Here is a 21,956-nt window from a genome sequence, read left to right on the forward strand (position 1 = left end):
CTTGGTTGCAGCCCTGATTTCTCAGAGCTTCCCCTTCTTGGAATCTTGCCCATCTCCCCCAAAGGCATGCTGGTCCTAAGCCCACCCCACTGAGGACCTGGACCATGGGCCAGATGGACAATGCCAAAAGGGCCAATAGCAGCTGGCATCCATTCACAGCATTGCCACGTGGACGGGGGTGGAATTGGCAATCCACAGAGTTGGGGAAAGGACCCAGGCTTTAGGGCCATGTGGAGGGCAGGCTGTAAGCTGGGCCCTAAAAGATGGGTATTCTGAATAGCCCAGGGTGAGAAAAGGGCTATCAAGGCTGGGGTCAGCGTGAGCAACAGCACAAAAAAGCAGGCATGCCGATCGTGGGCAACTTTGGACCTGGGCTTGCCACTGAGTGGGGCCTGATGACTGGAGGCAGATGGCCCCGGGACAGCTCCCTAGGAAATAAGGACAACACCTCACTTTTGCGTTAACTGCCTTGGGAGTGACCTTGGGACCAGTGAACCAGGCAGTCAGTCATAGGCCCTGTATCAGAGGAGAAAGCAAGCATGAAGAAAGGACAATCTGTATTTTATTTGTATCTGCCTTTGGCGTGTATACAGACACCCAGGAGCCCCTTCTCCCAGCCTGGGGGAGGGGTGGTAGATTCTGAAGGAAGGAGACATCAGAGTGAGGACACAAAGTTCAACAGAAGGTCCTGCTACCCTCAGCAAGGGGCATCTATGTGGGCTGGGACATGTACCGTCTGCCCTTCCTCCCATCCAGGCCATCTGCGAATCTACATGGGTCCTCCTATTCGACACCAGATCACTCTTTCCTCTACCCACAGGCTTGCTATGAGCAAGAGACACAGCCTCCTCTCTTCTGTGTTCCAGCTTCTTTTCCTGTTCTTCCCACCCCTTAAGTTCTATTCCTGGGGACAGAGACACCAATACCCATAACCTCTCTCCTAAGCCTCCTTATAACCCAGGGTGCACAGCACAGACTCCTGACAACTGGTAAGGTCAACGACCTGGGAGCTCACAGCTGGCTGTGCCTGAGGGCAGGGCAGCAGGCATGAGTGCTTCTATGTGTAAGGCAGGACTGCCCCTATGGCAGGGTGTGGGGAGCCACAGGGCTCTGGGGTATGTCTGAAAGTGGGGGTGAAAAGGTTCAGGAAGCCAAAAACATGGGCTTATTTGTCATAGAAGTCCACGTGGGCTCCAGACTTGAACTCGTCCTTTTGCAGTAAGCTCAGCAGTTTCTGGGCTGACACCTTGCAATCCACCAGCTTCCCCTTTGCCTTCAGCTCCTGCAGCCCTTTTCGCATGTCTGGGTCCACGGAGGTCTCCCGGGCCAACTGCTGCATGTCTGTGTCCAGAGGACCTAGAGGATGAAAAGGAGACGATGAGGGAACATGGCCAAGGCAGGGACAGAAGGTTTCAGGTCCCTGTTTCATGTCGGGGGTGGGGCTGAGTCAGGTCTGGCCGGAGGAAACACGTCGTCTTGGCTGAAATGTGTGGTCAGGGTTGCCAAAGGCTCCAGTTTGTCACCATCAAGTTCTGGACTGAAATTCAAAAGCCCACTGAACATGGACCCTCTAGACTACCATGTCTAAAACCAAGATTCTCATCTCCTGTCCAACCAGCACCACCTCCTGACATTCCCATTTCTATTAATGAAGTATTCTTTTCCCAGACTCAAAACGTCCATCACTTCCTCCTTCCCTCCCCCATCATCCCCACAGCCAACCAGGCACCAGGTAGGACCCTTCAGCATCTATACATCCCGACAATCAGGCCCTTTTTACAACCTTGCTTCTCTCCCTGCCTCAGCTCCTTCTGTAGCCCTCTACTAAACTCATTCTACTAAAACATCACTGGGGCCCAGCTGCAGTGGCTCACACCTGCAACCCCAGCACTTTGGGAAGCTGAGGCAGGAGGATCACTTGAGGTCAGGAGTTTGAGACCAGCCTGGCCAACATGGTGAAACCCTGTCTCTACTAAAAATACAAAAATTAGCCAGGTGTGGTGGCACATGCCTGTAGTCCCAGCTACTGTGGAGGCTGAGGCACTAGAATTGCCTGAGCCTAGGCCGAGCGCAGTGGCTCACGCCTGTAATCCCAGCACTTTGGGAGGCCGAGGCAGGTGGATCATGAGGTCAGGAGATTGAGACCATCCTGGCTAACACGGTGAAATCCCATCTCTTCTAAAAATACAAAAAATTAGCCGGGCGTGGTGGCGGGCGCTTGTAGTCCCAGCTACTCAGGAGGCTGAGGCAGGAGAATGACGTGAACCTGGGAGGTGGAGCTTGCAGTGGCCGAGATCGTGCCACTGCACTCCAGCCTAGGCAACAGAGTGAGAATCCATCTCAACAAACAAACAAATAAACAAACAAACAAAAACATCACTGGGATCACAACATTCCTCCGCTCAAAACCCCTTAACAGCTTCCCAGTAGCCTGGCCTAATACTCAAGGCATCCTAGTCTGCCCTCCTCTGGGCACACCTACTCTACAGGCAAACCGAAGACCTGCCACGCCCACAGTGAGCCTTCGCACCTTTATTTCCTTTCATCAGGAATGCCTTCCATCTGCCAACAACCAAGGTCAATGTCCAGTTCAGCTACCTCCAATAAAGCCATCTCTAGTCTCCCCACCTAAAGGAATTGTTCCCTTCTTGAACTGTTGCAAGCACGTTCTATTCTTCACATAGGAATCACTCATGCACCCCAGTATTTGCAGTTAATGGTCCTCGAGGGCAGAACATCAGAGAATTCCAGGGTTGGAGGGAGAATTTATCTCCTGGTCCTTGACTATTTTCCAATGACCTGTGCATCCCTGCTGAGAGAGGACTTGCTGCCTTTCCAAACAGCCCATTCTATCTCTGAGCACCTGTTAGAACATTCTTCCTGAGACCGAAATGAAAACCAGACTGGCCTCCGCCTTGGTTCAGGCCCGGGGGACCTCCTGAAAATCTCAGCTCCCTCATAATGCCCAGGGCAGTCTCCTGAGACCAAACGCAGCCATGTGGACTTCTGGAGTCTGCTCTGCTCCTGGCTGTAGCTTACATTTGGTCACTGTTGTTTGTGCAAATCCTTGGGCTGAGCTCAGAGTGGATGATGAGTTGAATGTTGGTTGCGAGAATAATTGTGCATGTGTGTTGGGGGGCAGGGGTGGTAGGGGCTGGAGTACTGGAGAACATGAGGAAGAACTTGAAAGCAAGGTGGGATCCAGCCCTGCCACGTCTGTGCTTTGTGCAGGCCATTCTACCTGTCTGCCCAGGGAGCCTGACCCTATTCCCCAGGGACACAGGCTACTGGATCTCTGCCCAAGTTGCTCAGGCTTTCCATGGCTGCTCTGTCACCACCTTCTGATTGCAGCAACCTCAAGCCTAAAAGAGACTCCTCACTATTAAGACAGGGGCGCTGTGGCATCAGAAACTAGACCCAGTATCACAAGACTTCCTGTCCTTTGGCGTTCATGAGAACAAGGGCTCTATTCTATTTATCCCAGAATCCTCAATAGTGTTCCAGCACAGTTCGGCCAGGGATGGTCAGCACTCAACAAAGTCTGTCTGCTCTCCACACAGCTAGCATGTCCTGCAGCTTGCCTTAGTGTAGTGCTTTGCTAGGTGTTAGGAACACACATCTGCATAGTGCAAAGGCTTTCCTGTCAGGGAAGGGAAGGAGGCAAGCAAACATATGCAGACAATACAGTGTAGTCAGTCCTATTTAACAATGAGGCAACACTTCACAGGTCAGGGTCATTTTCACATACAGTATCTCATTCAGTCTTCCCAAGTGCCCTGTGAGGCAGGGAGCGTCTTCCCCATTTCACATGAGGAAGGCCTAGAACTCAAACCCCAGTCTTCTCCCAAACTCCATCTAATACCTCAGACCTTCCTGCCCCACCCTCCAGTCCAAGAAACTCCTCACTCTCTACCAGTATCCCCGGCCCCTGCCACCTCTATTTCCCCTGGGTCTGTATTTCCCCTAAGGGGTGATGGGTCAGGATTCAAGGACAAAATCCTGTGGGTTTTTTCCTGGAGGGGGCGGACTAGGCCGCTTGCCCAGCCCCCAGAGGCGCACCAGTGGGTTCTGGAGGACAGGGACGGCAGGACTTCCCACCTACCTGGGGCATAGTTCAGCACCCTCACATTAGGTTCCTCCAGCGCCAGGACCTGGAACAGCATATCACGAGCAGCCTTTCCTGCACAGTACAGCGCCCAGCCTTTGAAAGGTTGCAGGGCACAGAGGGACGAGATGTTAACCACGGTTCTGTTGAGGCCAGGACTGGCCGGGAAGGCCTTCAGGACGCTGGAAGTCAGGCAGAGCATGGAGGTCAAGTTCAGCGCCCAGTAGTTGTTCACTTGAGTGGAGTCACTCAGGTCCACGAAGCCTTTGGACACATCCCCAAGAGAGCCTGAAAAACCAACCCTTAGGAGTAACTCAGTGCAGGCGGGGCTTTCTTCTTCCCCAGCCCTCCCAAGTTCCTCCAGATATCCTCTTTCCATGCAGACCTAGAGGAGGAAGCTGCCTAGCGCTTCTGAAGAGGCTTCTCTCTTCCCCAGCTCTGCGGAAAGACACAGCTGGGGAACCCAGCCATTCCAAGCTGCAGAATGAGAAGGCACCTGCCTTGCCGTGGGGCTGAAGGAAAGCTCTAGGGGTCCTTTGGAGAAGCAGAGAGTTTACTTGTTTGGAGACTCCAAGCCCTGACTCAGGCCTCCGCCAGAGGGCGCAGAGCAAGGGGCTCGGGAAAGTTCTACAGGCGCTTTGGAAAACCCGGCTGGCCAATCTTCCAGGAAGTGGGGGCAGCCTGTTGTCCCGACGGCACCGAGCCTTCCTGTACACCTCGCCTCCACTTGCTACTCAAGCTGGAACAACTAGGGCTTTAGATTTCTAGGCGTCCTATCTGACCCCCTAGGAGTAGCCCTTAAATTCCCCAGCGGTGGAGGAAGTGGGCGCTCACATGGGGAGTCCGCTCCAGCCCCGGGGTCTTACCCGCGTTGTTGATAAGCAGCAGTCGCTGCAGCCCCTTGGGCCGGGGGAGCTCGCGCAGGGCGCCGAGCAGCTGCTGCAAGCCGGCCTCGGCGCCCAGGTCGGCGGGCACCCGCACCACGCACAGGCCAGACCGCTCGGCGCCCAGCTCGGCCTCCAGTTGCCGCAGCGCCTCGTCGTTGCGGGCGCTAAGGACAAGCACGGAGCCGGGCGACAGCAGCGAGGCCAGGAGCGGGGCCAGCGTCCGGCCGAAGCCGCGGGAGGCCCCGGTCAGCAAGCACACAGCACGCCCCAGCCCGCCCTCCATGCTCCTGTTCTCCGCCGGCGGCGCTGGCACCCGAGACCAGGCAGGAGGCGGTGCGGCCGCGGGGGGCGGGACCGCTACGGGTGTCGGCGGGGCCGCCCTGCCGGGGCGGGGCGGGAACCTCAGGCTTCGGGCCGCGAGCGCCCAGGGGTGCTGGTTCCCTTGGGATCTGGTTCCCTTGGTTGCTGGTGGCGGAAGTCAAACCGTGGGCGGTAGCCCAGTCCGTGCCAAGTGGGACAACAGAGAGGGCCGGCAGGCGCGGCCCACACGGAAAGCCCTAGCCCGGTTCCCAGCGCTGCCGTGTTCTTCGCCCGCAAGCTCAGCCTCTGGCTGGGACGCATGCTCGAATTTCCTCCCAGTTCCAGCCCTAACTTCTTTGCACTACTGACCTCTTCCAGGGCAGGCCCTGCACTGGGTGCTGGGCGTCCCTGGTCGTGGCCAGTGAACACCCTGAATGAAGCTTATGCCTGTTTAGGAATTGAAGTCTCTGCTTGTTTGGGAGCTCACCGCTCTCTGGATGACAGGAGCTTCCTCTGGGAGAACCACAGTGGCTCCAAATGATATTAAAACCTTTCCCTTTTACTAGGCTCTGAGCAGCTCCGTGATCCCACCAGTAACCCCTGCTTCTCTGAGATTTCTGACTCCTGTCCCTAAAAGGACAGGATAAGATACCACTTCATATCCATTAAGATGGCTAAAATAAAACAGACAGATAATAAATATTGGCAGGTCATATGATTTGGCTGTGTCCCCATCCAAATCTCATCTTGAATTATATTTCCCATGTGTTACAATTCCCATGTGTCATGGGAGAGACCCAGTGGAAGGTTAATTGAATCATGGGGGCGGGTCTTTCCCATACTCTTCTCATGATAGTGAATAAGTCTCATGAGATCTGATGGTTTTATAAGTGAGAGTTCCCCTACACAAGCTCTCTCTTGCCTGCTGCCATGTAAGATGCGCCTTTCACCCTTCACCTACCACTATGATTGTAAGGCCTCCCCAGACATTAATGGAACTGTGTTAATTAATGGAATGGAATTAACTGTGTTAATTAATGGAATCCACAGATTAATGGAACTGTGATTCCATTAATCCTCTTTTTCTTTATAAATTACCCAGCCCCAGGTATGTCTTTATCAGCAATGGGCAAATGGACTAATACAGTAAATTGATACTGAGAGTGGGGTACTGCTGTAATGATACCTTAAAATGTGGAAGTGACTTTGGAACCGGGTAACAGGCAGAGGTTGGAACAGTTTGGAGGGCTCAGAATATAAGAAAGTGTGGGAAGGTTTGGAACTTCCTAGAGGCTTGTTGAATGGCTTTGATCAAAATGTTGATAGTGATATGGACAATAAGGTCCAGGCTGAGGTGGTCTCAGATGGAGATGAGAAACTTGTTGGGATTCACAGGATTCAAGTAGACATGTCTTTAGAGGTTGGGGAGGGGAGACACACAACTCAATCAACTAGGTGTGTGATAGAGAAGCAGGGCTTTCTCATTAAGAAATTTGCTAGATTATTGAGCCCCCAATCTTGGCTTTTCACCAAATTTGAAAAGCTGATTTTTGAGAGATACACACAAAGGAAGCACCAAACACATTTCAATGGATACATTTATGAAGACACTGTTTCTGTCATCCCAGTCATCACTTTAATGGCATGGAAGTTACTGGAGTGAGTAAAGCTTTTTGAAAAGCTTGGGAACAATAAGACTTCATGTAGCTCATGGGCTTTCTGGACACATTTGAGTAAAGGGAAAAGGACTGGGAAGGATAAGCACACAGGGAACAAAGGATGGCAATGAAGTGATCCTGGGCAGGGTTAGGAAAGCAGGCTTTCGTCCCTGCAGCGGCACTCCAACTTCAGGAGGTCCATGCTGGACAGCTCCCGCCTTTTACTAGTAGGTTGAAAGAAAGGAAAAGACAGCCAGGGTCCCTCTGCTTTCCTCTCTGCCAAGACTGAGCTTTTCATTACCCTCCCAAACTCATCTTTTCTTTATTGCTTCCTTTGTTCTGGGATTTCTCAATAATCTGTCACCTGGTGACAGCTGCTTTATGCGTATTCTTTAGTTTCATTCATTCATTTATTTATGCATTCATTCAATAACTATTTATTCTATTTATTGAGTGCCTACCAAGTACCAGGCTTTGAAGAGACCACATTCATGCTACTTATAGGTGCTGGAGATACATTAGTTTGCAAAATAGGCAAAAATTCCTGTCTTCCTCAAGCTTACATTCTTGGAGAGAGAAACAGACCAAAAATAAAAAAAATAAAGTAAAACCTGTAGTATGTTGGATGCAGCTATGGTTTGAATGTGTGCCCCAAAGTTCATGTGTTGGAAATTTTTTTTTGAAACAGGGTCTCACTCTGTCACCCAAGCTGGAGTGCAGTGGTGCGATCTAGGTGCATTGCAACCTCCACCTCTCAGGCTCAAGAGATCCTCCCATCTCAGCCTCCTAAGTATCTGGGACTACAGGTCCATGTCACCATGCTCAGCTAATTTTTAATTTTTTTGTAGAGATGAGGTCTCACTATATTGCCCAGTCTGATCTCAAACTCCTGGACTCAAGCAGTCCTCCCACCTGGGCCTCCCAAATTGCTGGGATTACAGGTGTGAGCCATGGCACCCAGCCATGTGGTGGAAACTTAATCCGTAATGGAACAGTGTTGGGAGGTAGAGCATAATAAGTGATTAGGCCAGGCGGGCTCTGCCCTTGTGAATGGATTAATGTCATTGTCACAGGAGTGAGTTATTATTGCAGGAGTGGGCTTGTTAGAAAAGTGAGTTTGGGCTGGGCACTGGCTCATGCCTGTAATCCCAGCATTTTGAGAGGCCAAAGCAGGTGGGTAGCCTGAGCTCAGGAGTTTGAGACCAGCCTGGGAAACCCGGGGAAACCCCATCTCTACTAAAAATATAAAAAATTAGCTGGGCGTGGTGGTGCATGCCTGTAGTCCCAGCTACTCTGGTGGCTGAGGCATAAGAAGTGCTTGAATTCAGGAGGCAGAGGTTGCAGTGAGCTGAGATCGCACCACTGCATTCCCATCTGGGTGACAGAGTGAGATTCTATCTCAAAAAAAAAAGTTTGGCTCTCTCTTGCTCTTTCAATCTCACACATGCTCTCTTGCCCTTCTGCCTGCTGCCATGGAATGGTGCAGCATGAAGGCTCTCACCAGATTCTTGTGCCATGCTCTTGGGCTTCTCACCCTTCATAACTATGAGCCTAATAAACTTCTATTGTTCATAAATTACCCATCTCAGGTCTTCTGTTGTAGCAGCATAAAATAGACTAATACACATGATGATAAGTTTCAAAGGAAAATAAAACAAGGTTGGTAATTATGTAGTACTGAGGTGGAGAGTGCTTGCAATTTAATACTGGGTGATCAGAGAATGCCACATTGAAAGCATAGTATCTGAGAAGACAGCAGTAGGAGGTGGGAGAGTGACCCATGCAGCTATCCAGAGGAAGACTATTTCAGGCAGAGAAAACAAAGCACAAAGGCTTCTAAGTGGGAGGGTGCCTGGGTTGTCTGAAGAACAGGAAAAGAGCAGGGTTGTCTTAGTAGTATTAGCAAGGCAGAGAGAATTTAGATCAGAGAAGTCATGGAATGCCATATTTGTACAGGGCCTTACAGGTGGTTGTAAAACTTTTCCTTTTATTAGGAGAGAGATGGGAAAGCACTGGAGGGATCTGAGCATAAGGAATCTGCTTAGACTCAGAATCATTCCTGCTTCAGTTTTGAGAATAAACCATAGACTCTAGGAAGGAGCAGGGAGACTATCTAGGAGGTTGTTTCTATATTACAGATGAGAGATTCCAGAGATGTGATTCATTTGGGGATACATTTTGAAGATGAAGGCAAAAGGATTTGCTGAAGACATGGGGATGGCGTATACAAAAAAGGGAATAATTGGTGATGACTCCACAGTTTGGGGCCTTCGCACTGGGAGGATAAAAATTGCCATTTTCTGAGGTGGGGAAGACTGCAGAAGGAGCAGGGTTCTTTGGAGGAGATTAAAGTTCAGTTTTGGGGCTGGGTGCAGTGGCTCACGCCTGTAATCCCAGCACTTTGGGAGGCCAAGGCGGGCAGATCACTTGAGGCCAGGAGTTTAAGACCAGCCTGGCCAACATGGTGAAACCCCATCTCTACCAAAAAATACAAAAATTAGCTGGGTGTGGTGGTGCATGTCTGTAGTCCCAGATGCTTGGGAGACTGAGCCAGGAGAATCGCTTGAACCCAGGAGGCAGAGGTTGCGGTGACCCAAGATCACGCCACTGCATTCTAGCCTGTGTGACATAGCAAGACTTCATCTAAAAAAAAAAAAAAATTAGTTTTGGTTGTGTTAACTTGAGATGCCCACTGGATATCAAAGAGGAGATATCAGTAGACATATATGTAAGTTTGGAGTAAAAAGGGGAAGTCTGGACTGTTGATACAAATTTGAAAGTCTTCAGCAGATAGATAGTTTTTAAAGCCTCACGATAGGATGAGATCACTTAGGGAGTGAGTATAGATGGAGAAGAGAAGTTGTGGAGATAAGGAGGAATCCAGAAAAACAGACAGATATAGGGCTACCAAATGAAATAAAGGACACCCAGTTGTATTTTAAACAAATAATTTTTAATACATAATTATCTCATGCAATATTTGGCATAAACTTATACGAAAAGTTATTTGTTATTTACCTGAAATTCAGGATTAACTGTATTTTTGTTTGTTAAATCTAACATTCCTAGCCTGAGAACCACTGGCCATGGAGGCAGGAGGAAAATCAGGAAACTGTGATGTCTTGGAAGTATAATATAGTTTTAAAAGTACTTCAAAAAGAAATGTGTTATGGAAATGTCACAAACTCCTGATAAGTCAAGTACCTAGAGAATTGATTTAATAACATGGAAGTCATTGGTGACCTTCATATGAGACGTTTCTGTGAAATGGTGGATGCAAAAGTTTGATTGAAGTAGGTTCAAGAGAGGATAGAGGTAAGGAATAGAAAATGCCAAGGGCAGGATGTGTAGTTTACATGAAACCTACTCACTATCCATTTTTCTGTTACTGTTAAATCTTGGTCACAGATCTACAGCTGAAGCACAGAATACTGTTCTTAGCCCCCACGATCATTCCATGTTTCCCTGTTTACAACAGGTTTTCTCCCATATGGACCTGCTTGTTTGTAGGGCACATTCTCCTCTTGTCACTGCCTGTTTCTAATCTATGAAGCCTCTGTCCCTGCTTACAGTAGTCTCTGCAGTGACCCCACTCCCCAGATTAGAAGATGCCAGTGTCAGCCTCCCTCAAAATTATATGTTGCCATCAATATAATGTGTTTAAAAAGGCCAGTAAGACAAATGAGGTGTGTCATTAAGAATTATAGCTGACATCTGAATATTCATTGCAAATACAAGTAAGCATGCTAGATGTAACTTGAAGTGAAAACAGCAGTTATTATATACTTTTTATATGTTGATATTTTGTTACACTTTAAAGTATTATTGCTAGAGTAAAATTATGAGGTAATTAATGATGACTATAAAAGCTGTTAATTTTAAGTATCAAAAAACTGATTAATTTTAAATATCAAGAAAAGACTTTAAGTAGGCCAGGCATGGTGACTCATGCCTGGAATCCTAGTACTTTGGGAGGCTGAGGTAGGAGGATTGCTTGAGCCTAGGGGTTTGAGACCAGCCTGGGCAACATAGGGAGACCTTGTCTCTATGAAATAAAAATTTTTTAAAAATTAGCTGGGTGTGGTAGCACATGCCTGTGGTCCCAGCTACTTGGGAGGCTGAGGAGGAAGGATTACTTGAGCCCAGGAAGGCACCACTGTATTCCAGCATGGGTGACCCAGCGAGTCTCTCTCTCTCTCTCTTTCTCTCTCTCTCAAAAAAAGAGATTGTAAGTAAATAGGGGGAATAGATTGAGCTAATACAAACCTTAAGAAAGCATGTCAGATAGGGGCCGGGTGCGGTGGCTCATGCCTGTAATCCCAGCACTTTGGGAGGCTGAGGCAGGCAGATCACGAGGTCAGGAGATCGAGACCATCCTGGCTAACATGGTGAAACCCCGTCTCTAATAAAAATATTAAAAAATTAGCCAGGCATGGTGGCGGGCACCTGTAGTCCCAGCTACTCGGGAGGCTGAGGCAGGAGAACGGCGTGAGCCCCAGAGGCGGAGCTTGCAGTGAGCTGAGATAGCACCACTGCACTCCAGCCTGGGCAACAGAGAGAGACTGCGTCTCAAAAAAAAAAAGTATGTGAGATAGATAATTTAGGAATAAATTTTTATTTCTTTTGATTCAATAAGTATTTATTTAAATTGTAAGTAATAATACAGGCAAAAAATTAAAATTACAACTGAAAACTGCTACAAACAATAAGAAAACTTTGTAAGGCCACTAGTATAAAATAAATATTCTGAAATCGATAGTTTCACAGCCAGTTAGAAGTCCATATAAAATAGGGCAAAAAAAGAGAGAATAGTAGGTATAAATTAACAAAAGTGTGCAAATGTATATAAGGAAAACTAAAACTTCACCAAAGAACAAAAAAGTAGACCAGAATAAAAAAGTATAAAGTGTTCTTGAACAGGAAGACTCGGCATTACATTACAAAGATGTTAGTTCTCCCTAAATTAATTAAATATTTTAATATAATCTCGATAAAAATACCAAGTTTTTTAATCAAATGAAACAAGCAAGAATAGATATACGCTAAATGTAAAGCTGGGCACTGGCTTAATGCTGTACTGGAGGCAGGAGAAAAGCTAAAAAGGGTATTATTGGGTCAAATGGCAAAATAAAAACATGAATGGTAGAAGAGATACAAGTATTGTATCAATGTAAATTTATGAAGTTGATCATTGTAGTGTGGTTATTTAAAAGAATATCCATATTTTTAGGAAATGCACACTTGGGGAACTTAGGGGCAAAGGCCATGATGTATGAAATTTATCCTTAAATGGGTCAGCAAAAAAATTATGTACGAAAGAGAAGGAGAAGAAGAGAAGATGAAACTATAAAACAAATGAAAGGATATGTGACTATTTTTGTACTACTTTATGTTTGCAACTATTTGTGAATTTGAATTTATTTCCAAATAAAGAGTAAAAACGAAAAGGATGGGTAGAAAGAGTCTGAAAAGAAGAGCAATTGAAAGAGGCTAGTCTGACCATAAATATTGATATGGTATGGTTTTGGCACATGAATAGACACACAAAGAAACAGAAAGAAAAGTAAAGAAAAAGATGACTAGCATGGGGAAATTCAGTTTATGATAAAGGATGCATCTCAATGTTAATAAATCGTGTTATGACAACTGGATATCTATCTGGAAAAGATAAAATTGGATCCATAGCCCACGCTGTTCATCAAGATAAACTCCAAATGTAGCAAAGATTTATACAGAAAAAAATAAAACCTCAAAAGTAGTAGAAGAAAATATGGACGAATTTCTTTGTAACATTGGAGTGAGGAAGGCCTTTATGAATCAAAGTCTAGAAACCAAATAAAAAAAGACCGATATATTTTACTACACAAAAAAGTAGTTACAAGGCAGAGAAAAATAGGAAAATTTTGCAATTCATAAGACTGACAAAGCGTTCTTTTTTTGTCTTTTGTTTTTGTTTTTGTTTTTGTTTTTTGAGACTGAGTCTTGCTCTGTCTTCCAGGCTGGAGTGCAGTGGCGCGATCCCGGCTCGCTGCAACCTGCGCCTCCCAGGTTCAAGGGATTCTCTTGCCTCAGCCTCCTGAGTAGCTGGGATTACAGGCACATGCCAGTATGCCCAACTAATTTTTCTATTTTTAGTAGAGACAGGGTCTCGAACTCCTGACCTCAAGCGATCCACTTGCCTTGGCCTCCAAAGTGCCTCCGCGCCCGGCCCCCACAACTTTTTTTAATTTTTAAATATATAAGGATTTCATTGAAATCAAGACAAAAAGACAACCCAATATAAAAACAGGCAAAGGATATAAACAGATAATTCTCAGAAAAAGAGATACAAATGACTTTAAACTCATAGAAGATGCTCAATTTCACTCAAAATATGAGAACTGCAAATTAAAACAAAATCGACATGCCATTTATCATCTATGAGCTTGGTTACAAAATTCCAAATGTTTGATGACACATAATTTTGGCAAGAAACTCTTACGCATTGCTGATTGGAGCCCAAAAGATAACAATCCTATGTAAGGCAATTTGGAAATATCTCTCAAAATTACACGTTTCTATCCTCTGACCAGTAATCCCACTTCTGGAAATTTACCTCAAATATACTTCACGTGCATGAAATAACTTGTGTTCAAAGTCATGCATGGCAGCATTGCTTATAACAAAAAAAGATTGGAAAAGATCCAAATGGACCTAGTTAAATACGCTAAGGTACATCCTACATAATGGCATAATATGCAGCTATAAAAATGAATGAAAATTGCTCTTTATACTGATGTAAAAAGATCTCTAGAATATATACTGAATGAAGAAGGCAAAGTAAAAAATGGAAAAAAGTATATCTTATGCAAAATGCAATCTTGTGCAATAAAGGGGGAAATAAAAATATATACTTAGATTTTCTAACATTCACATATTAAATACTGGAAAGATCCTCAATAAATTATAAAACTAGTTAACTATAGAGGAGGGGGAGGGAAGTTGGAGTGAAAGCGGATATACTCAGAGTGTACCTTTTGCATTACTTTGACTTTTTAAGCCATATAAATGTATTCCCTATTCAAAAAATAAACAAATAAACAGCTTCTTAAAAACATAAATGTTCTTAAAAAAGAATAAGGAGTGATAATAGAGTTATAATCTTTGTAGACTTGCTTGGTATTTTAGCATTCATAACGTTCAAAGAAGTCTTCAAAAACTGTATTTAATTTTTATTTATTTAGTATTATTTAGCTTTGGGTCTTTCAAGAAAAAGTCCTATTTGAGAATTGTTTACATCTTGTTGAGGATGACTTCAAAGGAGAATATCAACTTTGCTAACCTAGAGTTTATGAGGAGGAAAACTCTAAAATGAAGTAGAAAAACTACCATGTTGAAACAGCTTTGATTAACATAGAATATAAACAATGAATTAAAACAAAAAAATTAGCCGGGCGTGGTGGCAGGCGCCTGTGGTCCCAGCTACTCAGGAAGCTGAGGCAGGAGAATGGCGTGAGCCCGGGGGGGACGGAGCTTGCAGTGAGCCAAGATCGCACCACTGCACTCCAGCCTGGGCGACAGAGCGAGACTCTGTCTCAAAAAAAAAAAAAAAAAAAAAAAAAAAGTTTAGGGGAAATGAGGTATTTCAAACCCATTCTGTTTCTACTAATCATATTTCAAAACAACAGACTTCATAAAAATATTTCAAGAAGATAGTTCCTTTTACTCTTGAGTCTATGCAAAAATTTAAACAGAAAGCTTGACAAAAATATTGCTATAGACTGCCAACTATTTTTAGTAGTAGATGAAGAATTTTTGACATTTGATGAAGATATAAAGTTCCTTCTATAAAATGTGTTACTAAAAGCAGTTTCTAGAATTAAAGTCTGCTGTGTATAAAAAGGTTAATGATATTAAATGTGCTACTTTTGTACCTTCTATATCAGACACTTGGACATGAAGAAGCAACCAGAAGTCTTTTTAAAGTATAAGATAGCACCATGGGTTACTGGCAATAAACAGAGAGTAGACCTTTTCTATATTCTTCTTCAGCCAAAGCAAACTATGTGATATACAAGATACTGTGGAACTGCCTTTGCCTTGTCATGTACTTATTCAAGATGTTCACAAAAGATAATGCAACACTTATGACATATTAAGAAGTCCGCTTAAATACCAAAATAAAGCCTTAACCTTTTACTTTGCAGATCACTGTAACAACACAACAACCCATGTGATTTGCAGAGAAGAGTTTACTGGCTGGAACCTGCTGTAGATGTAACCAACTCAGTTGTCTTGTGAGGGCAATATTTCTTTCACTGAAACCTGTCGTAAAGATTCTCCTATCAGCTTTACGCTAGTGACGAGTTTGAAGCTGATGAGCGTGCAGTAAAACCTCAGATGCAGATGTTGTGATGGTTAATACTGAGTGTCAACTTGATTGGATCGAAGGATGCAAAGTATTGTTCCTGGGTGTCTGTGAGGGGTTGCCAAAGGAGATTAACGTTTGAGTCAGTGGACTGGGAGAGGCTGACCCACCCTCAATCTGGGTGGGCACCATGTAATCAGCTGCCAGTGTGGCTGGAATAAAGCAGGGAGAAGTTGGAAGGAGCAGACTTGCTGAGACTTCTAGTCTTCATCTTTCTCCCGTGCTGGATGCTTCTTGCCCTCAAACATCAGACTCCGAGTTCTTCAACTTTTGGACTCTTGCACTTACACCAGTGATTTGCTAGAGGCTCTCAGGCCTTCGATCACAGACTGAATGCTGCACTGTGGGCTTTCCTACTTTTGAGGTTTTGGGACTCAGACTGGCTTCCTCGCTCCTCAGCTTGCAGATGGCCTATTGTGGGACTTGACCTTGTGGTCCAGTGAGTCAGTACTCCTAATAAACTCCCCTTCATATATACATATATCCTATTACTTCTGTCCCTTTAGAGAATCCTGACTAATACAGATGTGAATTCAGAATTTAAATTATATTGTTCCATCATATCCTATTTCAAGATTCTGGATTTAAAGGCAAATATTTTCTCAAGTGACTGTTTGAAGCAGCAAGTACATGGGAAAAATATTGTAAATAAAATTATATTTGAGGGCAATTATCTTAAATCTGATTTTGAAAATATTCAGATGCCGAGCCAGGAGGATCATTTGAGGACAAGAGTTTGAGACCAGCCTTGGCAACAAAGCAAGACCCTATCTCTACAAAAATTTAAAAATTTAGCGTGGTGTGGTGGCACACATGTAGTCCCAACTACTCAGGTGACTGAAGCAGGGGGGTCGCTTGAGCCGAGCAATTCGAGGTTACGGTGAGCTATGACTGGGCCACTGCTGCACTCCGGCTTCGGTGATAGAGTGAGACTCTGTCTCAAAAAACAGAAAATATTCAGAAAACATTTTCTTTCAGCAGTGCACAAAGCTTCAGTTTGTAAAACTGCCATAATGAAAATGTACTGTCACCATCAACTTCATCTTTAATCAAGAATGAAAGAAGATGTTTTTACCTTGATCAGGTACTGTTAAAGAGAAAGAAAGGCTCAATAACATGGTAGCAACATCACCATCAGCAGGGTCTGAATGGCAGAGACAGCCAAAAAAATATTTTGCTCTGGTACCTACCTCCAATGAAAATGAGCATCTATTTAGAATTACAAATATTCAGTATAGTGACCACAAGAGCAAACTGACAGTAGTGATGAATTACTATAATGGTAAATTGTTAAAATCTGACGATTAACACTGTGATAATACAATTCAAAAAATTGTATATTTGTATTCAAGCGTTCATGGCAGCATTATTCACAATAGCCCAAAATTGGAAACAGTGTGAAAGTCCATCAGATGGTAAATGGACAAATAAAATGTGCTGTACCCATACAACACTCGACAATAAAAAGGAACAAAGTCCTGATACATGCCACAACATAGGTGAACCTCATGAAAGAAGCCAGACAATGCATAACTATGTATTGTATAATTCCCCTTATATGAAATTTCTAGAAAGGGCAAAACTATAGAATCAGTAAGCAAATCAGTGGTTTTCTCAGACTAGGGGTGGAAGAGCGATGAGCTGCAAATAAGCATGAGATAACTTTTTAGAGTGATAGAAGGGTTCTAAAACTAGATTACAACTGTAAGAGTTATACAGTACAGCTCTTAATTTAGGCTTTTGATCCATTCTGAATTAATTTTTTGTTTTGCCTAAACAACAGACATTTATTTTCTCACAGTTCTGGAGACTAGAAGCCCAAGATCAAGGTGCTGTCAGGGTTGGTGTCTGGCAGGAGATGGCCACCTCCTCATTGTGTTTTCATGTGGCCTTTCCTCTGCACGCATGCATAGACAGAGAACACTCTCTGCTGTCTCTTCCTCACTGCAAATAAGAGGGTCATTCGAAGAGTAAGTGTCCCTCTCTCTCTCACTGGGGGGCCACCTCTTCCTTCTGGGCTGTTAACAGCCACAACCTCACCAACCTATCTGACAAGGGGGTCAGGCTGATCTCGAACTCCTGGGCTCAAGCAATCCTCCCATCTCAGCCTCCCAAAGTGCTGGGATACAAACGTGAGCCACTGTGCTCCGCCAGATGGCTATTTAAAAAAGAGAGAAAAAAAAAAGAAAAGAAAATAACAAGTGTTTTGAGGATGTGGAGCAGTTGGATCTCTTGTGTACTGTTAGTGGGAAAGTAAAATGGTAGATACTTTACATCTTCCTTTCACTGTAGGTGATTTTTATTTCATTTTCTTGCCTAATTACTTTGGCTGGGACTTCCAGTACTATGTTGAATAGAAGTGGTGAAAGTAGGCATCCTTACCTTGTTCCTTATCTTAGAGGAAAGGCTTTCAGTCTTTCACCAATGATTATGATATTTGCTGTGGGTTTTTCATTTACAGCTTTTATTACATTGAGGTAATATTCCTTCTATTTCTAGTTTGTTGTATATTTTTATCATAAAAGGGTGTTGAATTTTGTCAAATGTTTTTCTGTATCAATTGAGAAGATCAAGTGGTTTTTCCTCCCCCCAGGTCTTGTTAATATGGTGTATTGTAATGATTGATTTTCAAATGTTGAACCATCCTTTCATTCCAGGAATAAATCTCACTGGGCCATGGTGAGTAATTCTGAGTTCAGTTTGCTGGTATTTTGTTGAGGGTTTTTGCATCAGTGTTCATAAGGGATATTAGTTTGTAGTTTTCTTCTCTTGTAGTCTCTTTTTTGGCTTTGGTATCAGGGTAATGCTGACCTCATAGAATGAGTCAGGGAGTTTTTTCTCTTCACTTTTTTGGAAAAGTTTGAGAAGGATCAGTATTAGTTCTTTAAATGTTTGGTGGAATTAACCAGTGATGCCATCAAATCCAGGGCTTTTCTTTTATTTATTTATTTATTTATTTATTTATTTTTTAGATAGTCTCGCTCTGTTGCCCAGGCTGGAGTGCAGTGGCACAATCTCAGCTCACTGCAATCTCTGCCTCCTGAGTTCAAGGGATTCTAGAGCCACAGTCACCTGAGTAGTTGGAATTACAGGTGCATGCCACCATACCTGGCTAATTTTTGTATTTTTAGTAGAGGCAGAGTTTTGTCACATTGGCCAGGCTGGTCTTGAACTCCTGGCCTCAAGTGATCTGCCTGCCTCAGCCTCCCAAAGTGCTGGGATTACAGGCATTAGCCACTGTGCCTGGTCTAGATCTAGGGCTTTTCTGATGCCCCCAAATCAGGACTCAATTTTTGACTAGTGACTCAATTTCCTTATTCTTTATGAGTCTACTCAGATTCTCTGTTTCTTCATAATTTAACCTTGATAGATTTTGTGTTTCTAGAAATTTGTTCATTTCATGTGGGTTTTTAAATTTGTTGACATACAATTGTTCATAACACTCTCTTATAATCTTTTTTGTATCTGTAGAATCAGTAATAATGTCCCCACTTTCATTTCTGATTTTAGTAATTCGTGTCTTCTTCTTCTTTTTTTTTTTTTCTTTTTTTGAGACAGGGTCTTGCTCTGTCTCTCAGGCTGGAGTGCAGTGGCCTGATCATTTGAGCCTCCCAGGCTCAAGTGATCCTCCCACCTCACCCGCCTGAGTAGCTGGTACTAAAGGGGCACACCCAGTTAATTAAAAAATATTTTCATAGAGATGGGGTCTCACTATGTTGCCCAGGCTGGTCTCAAACCCCTGGGCTCAAGTCATCCACCAGCCTCAGCTTCTCAAAGTGCTGGGATTACAGGTGTGAGCCACTGCAACTGGCCTCATTTTTTAAAAGTCTATCTAGCTAAATGTTTGTTATGTTCAAAGAACCAGCTTCTGGTTTTATTAATTTTCTTTATTGTTTTTCTGTTCTCTATTTTGTTGATCTCTGTGCTCATCTTTTAAATTTCCTTTCTTATGCTAGCTTTGGGTTTAGTTTGTTCTTCTTTTTCTAGTTCCATAAGTTGTAAAATTAGGTTTGACATCTTTCTTTTTTAACGTAAACATGTATAGCTATAAATTTCCACTACAGCACTGCCTTAAGGCACAAGACCATAAATTTTGGTATGTTATGTTTTCATTGTCATTTGAATTTCTACTTTGATTTATTGGTTGTTTATTTTCATAAGTTTGTGAATTTTCTAGTTTTATGTCTGCTTTTTTTTTTTGCTTTTCTCTTCTTTTTCGTATTGTTTTGATTGGTAAACATGATTATTTAGTTTCATGTATAAATTATGAGTGCTATAAATTAGTACCATTTCTACTTGCTATCCACAATGGCCAGAATAATCTCTTAACTTCATAATTCCTATTTTTTCTATCTTTTTACTTTACAACTAATTTCAGCCCCTTTTGATTTTTGAAAGTAGGTGCTTTATAATACATTTTCATCAAAAAATATATTTAACTGAAAAAGAAGTTAAATGAAATAGTCTTATACATTGAATTATCAAGAATACCAGAATACCAAAGAATAATGATACTTCATAGTTTATGTAATATATTTTCATAAAGTCAAATACATTATTTCATTTGGTTCTTACAATGTTTCTGAAATAAATTATCACCATTTTATAGTTGAGGCAACTTAGACATGGCAGAGCTAGAATGAGAATTAAGAACTGATTGATTTACTTACATTGACCTACATACTATATAATCAGAACAATATTCTATGTAGAATTGAAAAAAGATTAAAATATCCAATAAGAATGATAGTGTAAGGCCAGGCACAGTGACTTGTACCTGTAATCCCAGGGCTTTAGGGTGCTGAGGCAGGAGGATCACCTGATCTCAGGAGTTTGAGACCAGCCTGGGTAACATAGCAAGACCCATCTCTACAAAAAATAAAGATTAGCTGGGCATGGAGGCACGTGCCTTAATCTCAGCTACTTGGGAGGCTGAGGCAGGAGAATTGCTTGAGCCGAGAAATTCAAGGCTGCAGTGAGCTATGATTGCACTGTAACCGCCCAGTGGATTCACCCTGCCAGCTGCCTAGACAAAGCCGATTTACCAAGACAGGTGAATTGCAATAGAAAAAGACTAATTCAAGCAGAGCCAGCTGTGTGGGAGACCAGAGTTTTCTTATTACTCAAATCAGTCTCCCCATTGAGAGTGGGGTTTTGAAGTCTCCAACGTTTATTTTAGAAATGTCTATTTCTTTCTTCAATTATGTCAGTTTTTGCTTCACAAGTTTTGATTGTCTGTTATTAGGTGTATAAGTGTTTATAATTATTTTACCTTATTGCTACATTGAACCTCCTATTAATGTATGATGTCCTTCTTTGTCTCATTTAATCTTTTTTGACTTAAAGTCTATTTTGTCCATTGTTAGAATAGCAACCCCTGCTCTCTTTTGGTTACTATTTGCATGGAGTCTCTTTTTCCATTCTTTCATGTTCAATCTTTTGTGTCTGTGAATCTAAAGTGAGCTTCCTGTAGACAGCATATAGTTCAATCATGTTTTTCTATCCATTCTGCTAATCTCTTTTGATTAGAGAGTTTAACTCATTTACATTTAAAATAATGAAGGATGAGGAGATACTTCTGTCATTTTGCTGGGTGTTTTCTATATGCCTTGTAGATTTTTGTCCCTTATTTCCTACATTACTGTCTTCTTTTGCATTTAGTTGATATTTTGTAGTGAAAATTTTCAATTCCTTTTTCATTTCCTTTTGTATACATTATACAGCTGTTTTCTCTGTGGTTAGCATGGAGATTTCTTTTATTATTCTAAAGTTATAATATTCTAACTTGAAATTATACCAGTTTAATATCCATAATATACAAAAATTCTGTTCCTTTACAGCTCTGTCCTCACACTTTCAGCTGTCAGTATCACAAAATTACATCCCTATATATTTTGTGCTTGAAAACCTAAATTAATAATTCTTTTAAGTGCAGCAGTCTCTTAAATTATGTAAAAATCAAAATGCACAGTTACAAACCAAAGTTATAGTAATGCTGGCTATATTTTATATTTTAAAAAATTATTATTATTATTTTTTTATGGAGACAAGGTCTTACTCTGTTGCCCAGGCTGGAGTACAGTGGCATAATCATAGCTCACTGCAATCTCAAACTTCTGGGCTGAGTGATCCTCCCACCTCGGCCTCCTGAGTAGTTGGGACTATTGTGCATGCCATCATGCCTGGATAAGTTTTAAATTTTTTGTAGAGACTATGTTGCCCAAGCTGGTCTCCAACTCCTGACCTCAAGTGATCTTCCCACCTTGGCCTCCCAAAGTGTTGAGATTACAGGTGTGAGCCACCCCACCCAGCAATACTGGCTTTTAGACTAATATTTTTGAAAAAATGTATTAGTCCCTTTTTGTCATATAGCATTTCTTAAGTCATGTAGAAACAAAAAATGATGCCACAAACTATTGTTAAAATACACTAGCTTTTATAATGTCCCATGTATTTACCTTTATTGAGATCTTTGTTCCTTCATATGGGTTTGAGTTACTGTCTAGTATCTTTCATTTCACCTTGCATGACTCCCTTGAGCATTTCTTGCAAGGCAGCTCTAGTGGTAGTGAACTTCCTCTGCTTTTGTTTATTTGGGA

At 43.0% G+C, this 21,956-nt stretch overlaps 1 protein-coding gene across 1 annotated transcript; it reads right to left on the bottom strand.

Annotated features, from left to right (window-relative positions):
- Positions 1–544: 544 nt before the first annotated feature.
- Positions 545–5,454, bottom strand: SPR (sepiapterin reductase). Its single transcript, XM_016948761.2, has 3 exons — positions 4,972–5,454; positions 4,103–4,393; positions 545–1,356 (listed from the first exon to the last, which is right to left on the bottom strand). The coding sequence occupies exons 1-3, from the start codon at positions 5,273–5,275 to the stop codon at positions 1,166–1,168; spliced, it is 786 nt and encodes a 261-aa protein (XP_016804250.1). The 5' UTR covers positions 5,276–5,454; the 3' UTR covers positions 545–1,165.
- Between the last annotated feature and the right edge of the window lie 16,502 nt (positions 5,455–21,956).

This window comes from Pan troglodytes, chromosome 12 (genome assembly GCF_028858775.2).
Source record: "Pan troglodytes isolate AG18354 chromosome 12, NHGRI_mPanTro3-v2.0_pri, whole genome shotgun sequence".
NCBI lineage: Eukaryota > Metazoa > Chordata > Mammalia > Primates > Hominidae > Pan > Pan troglodytes.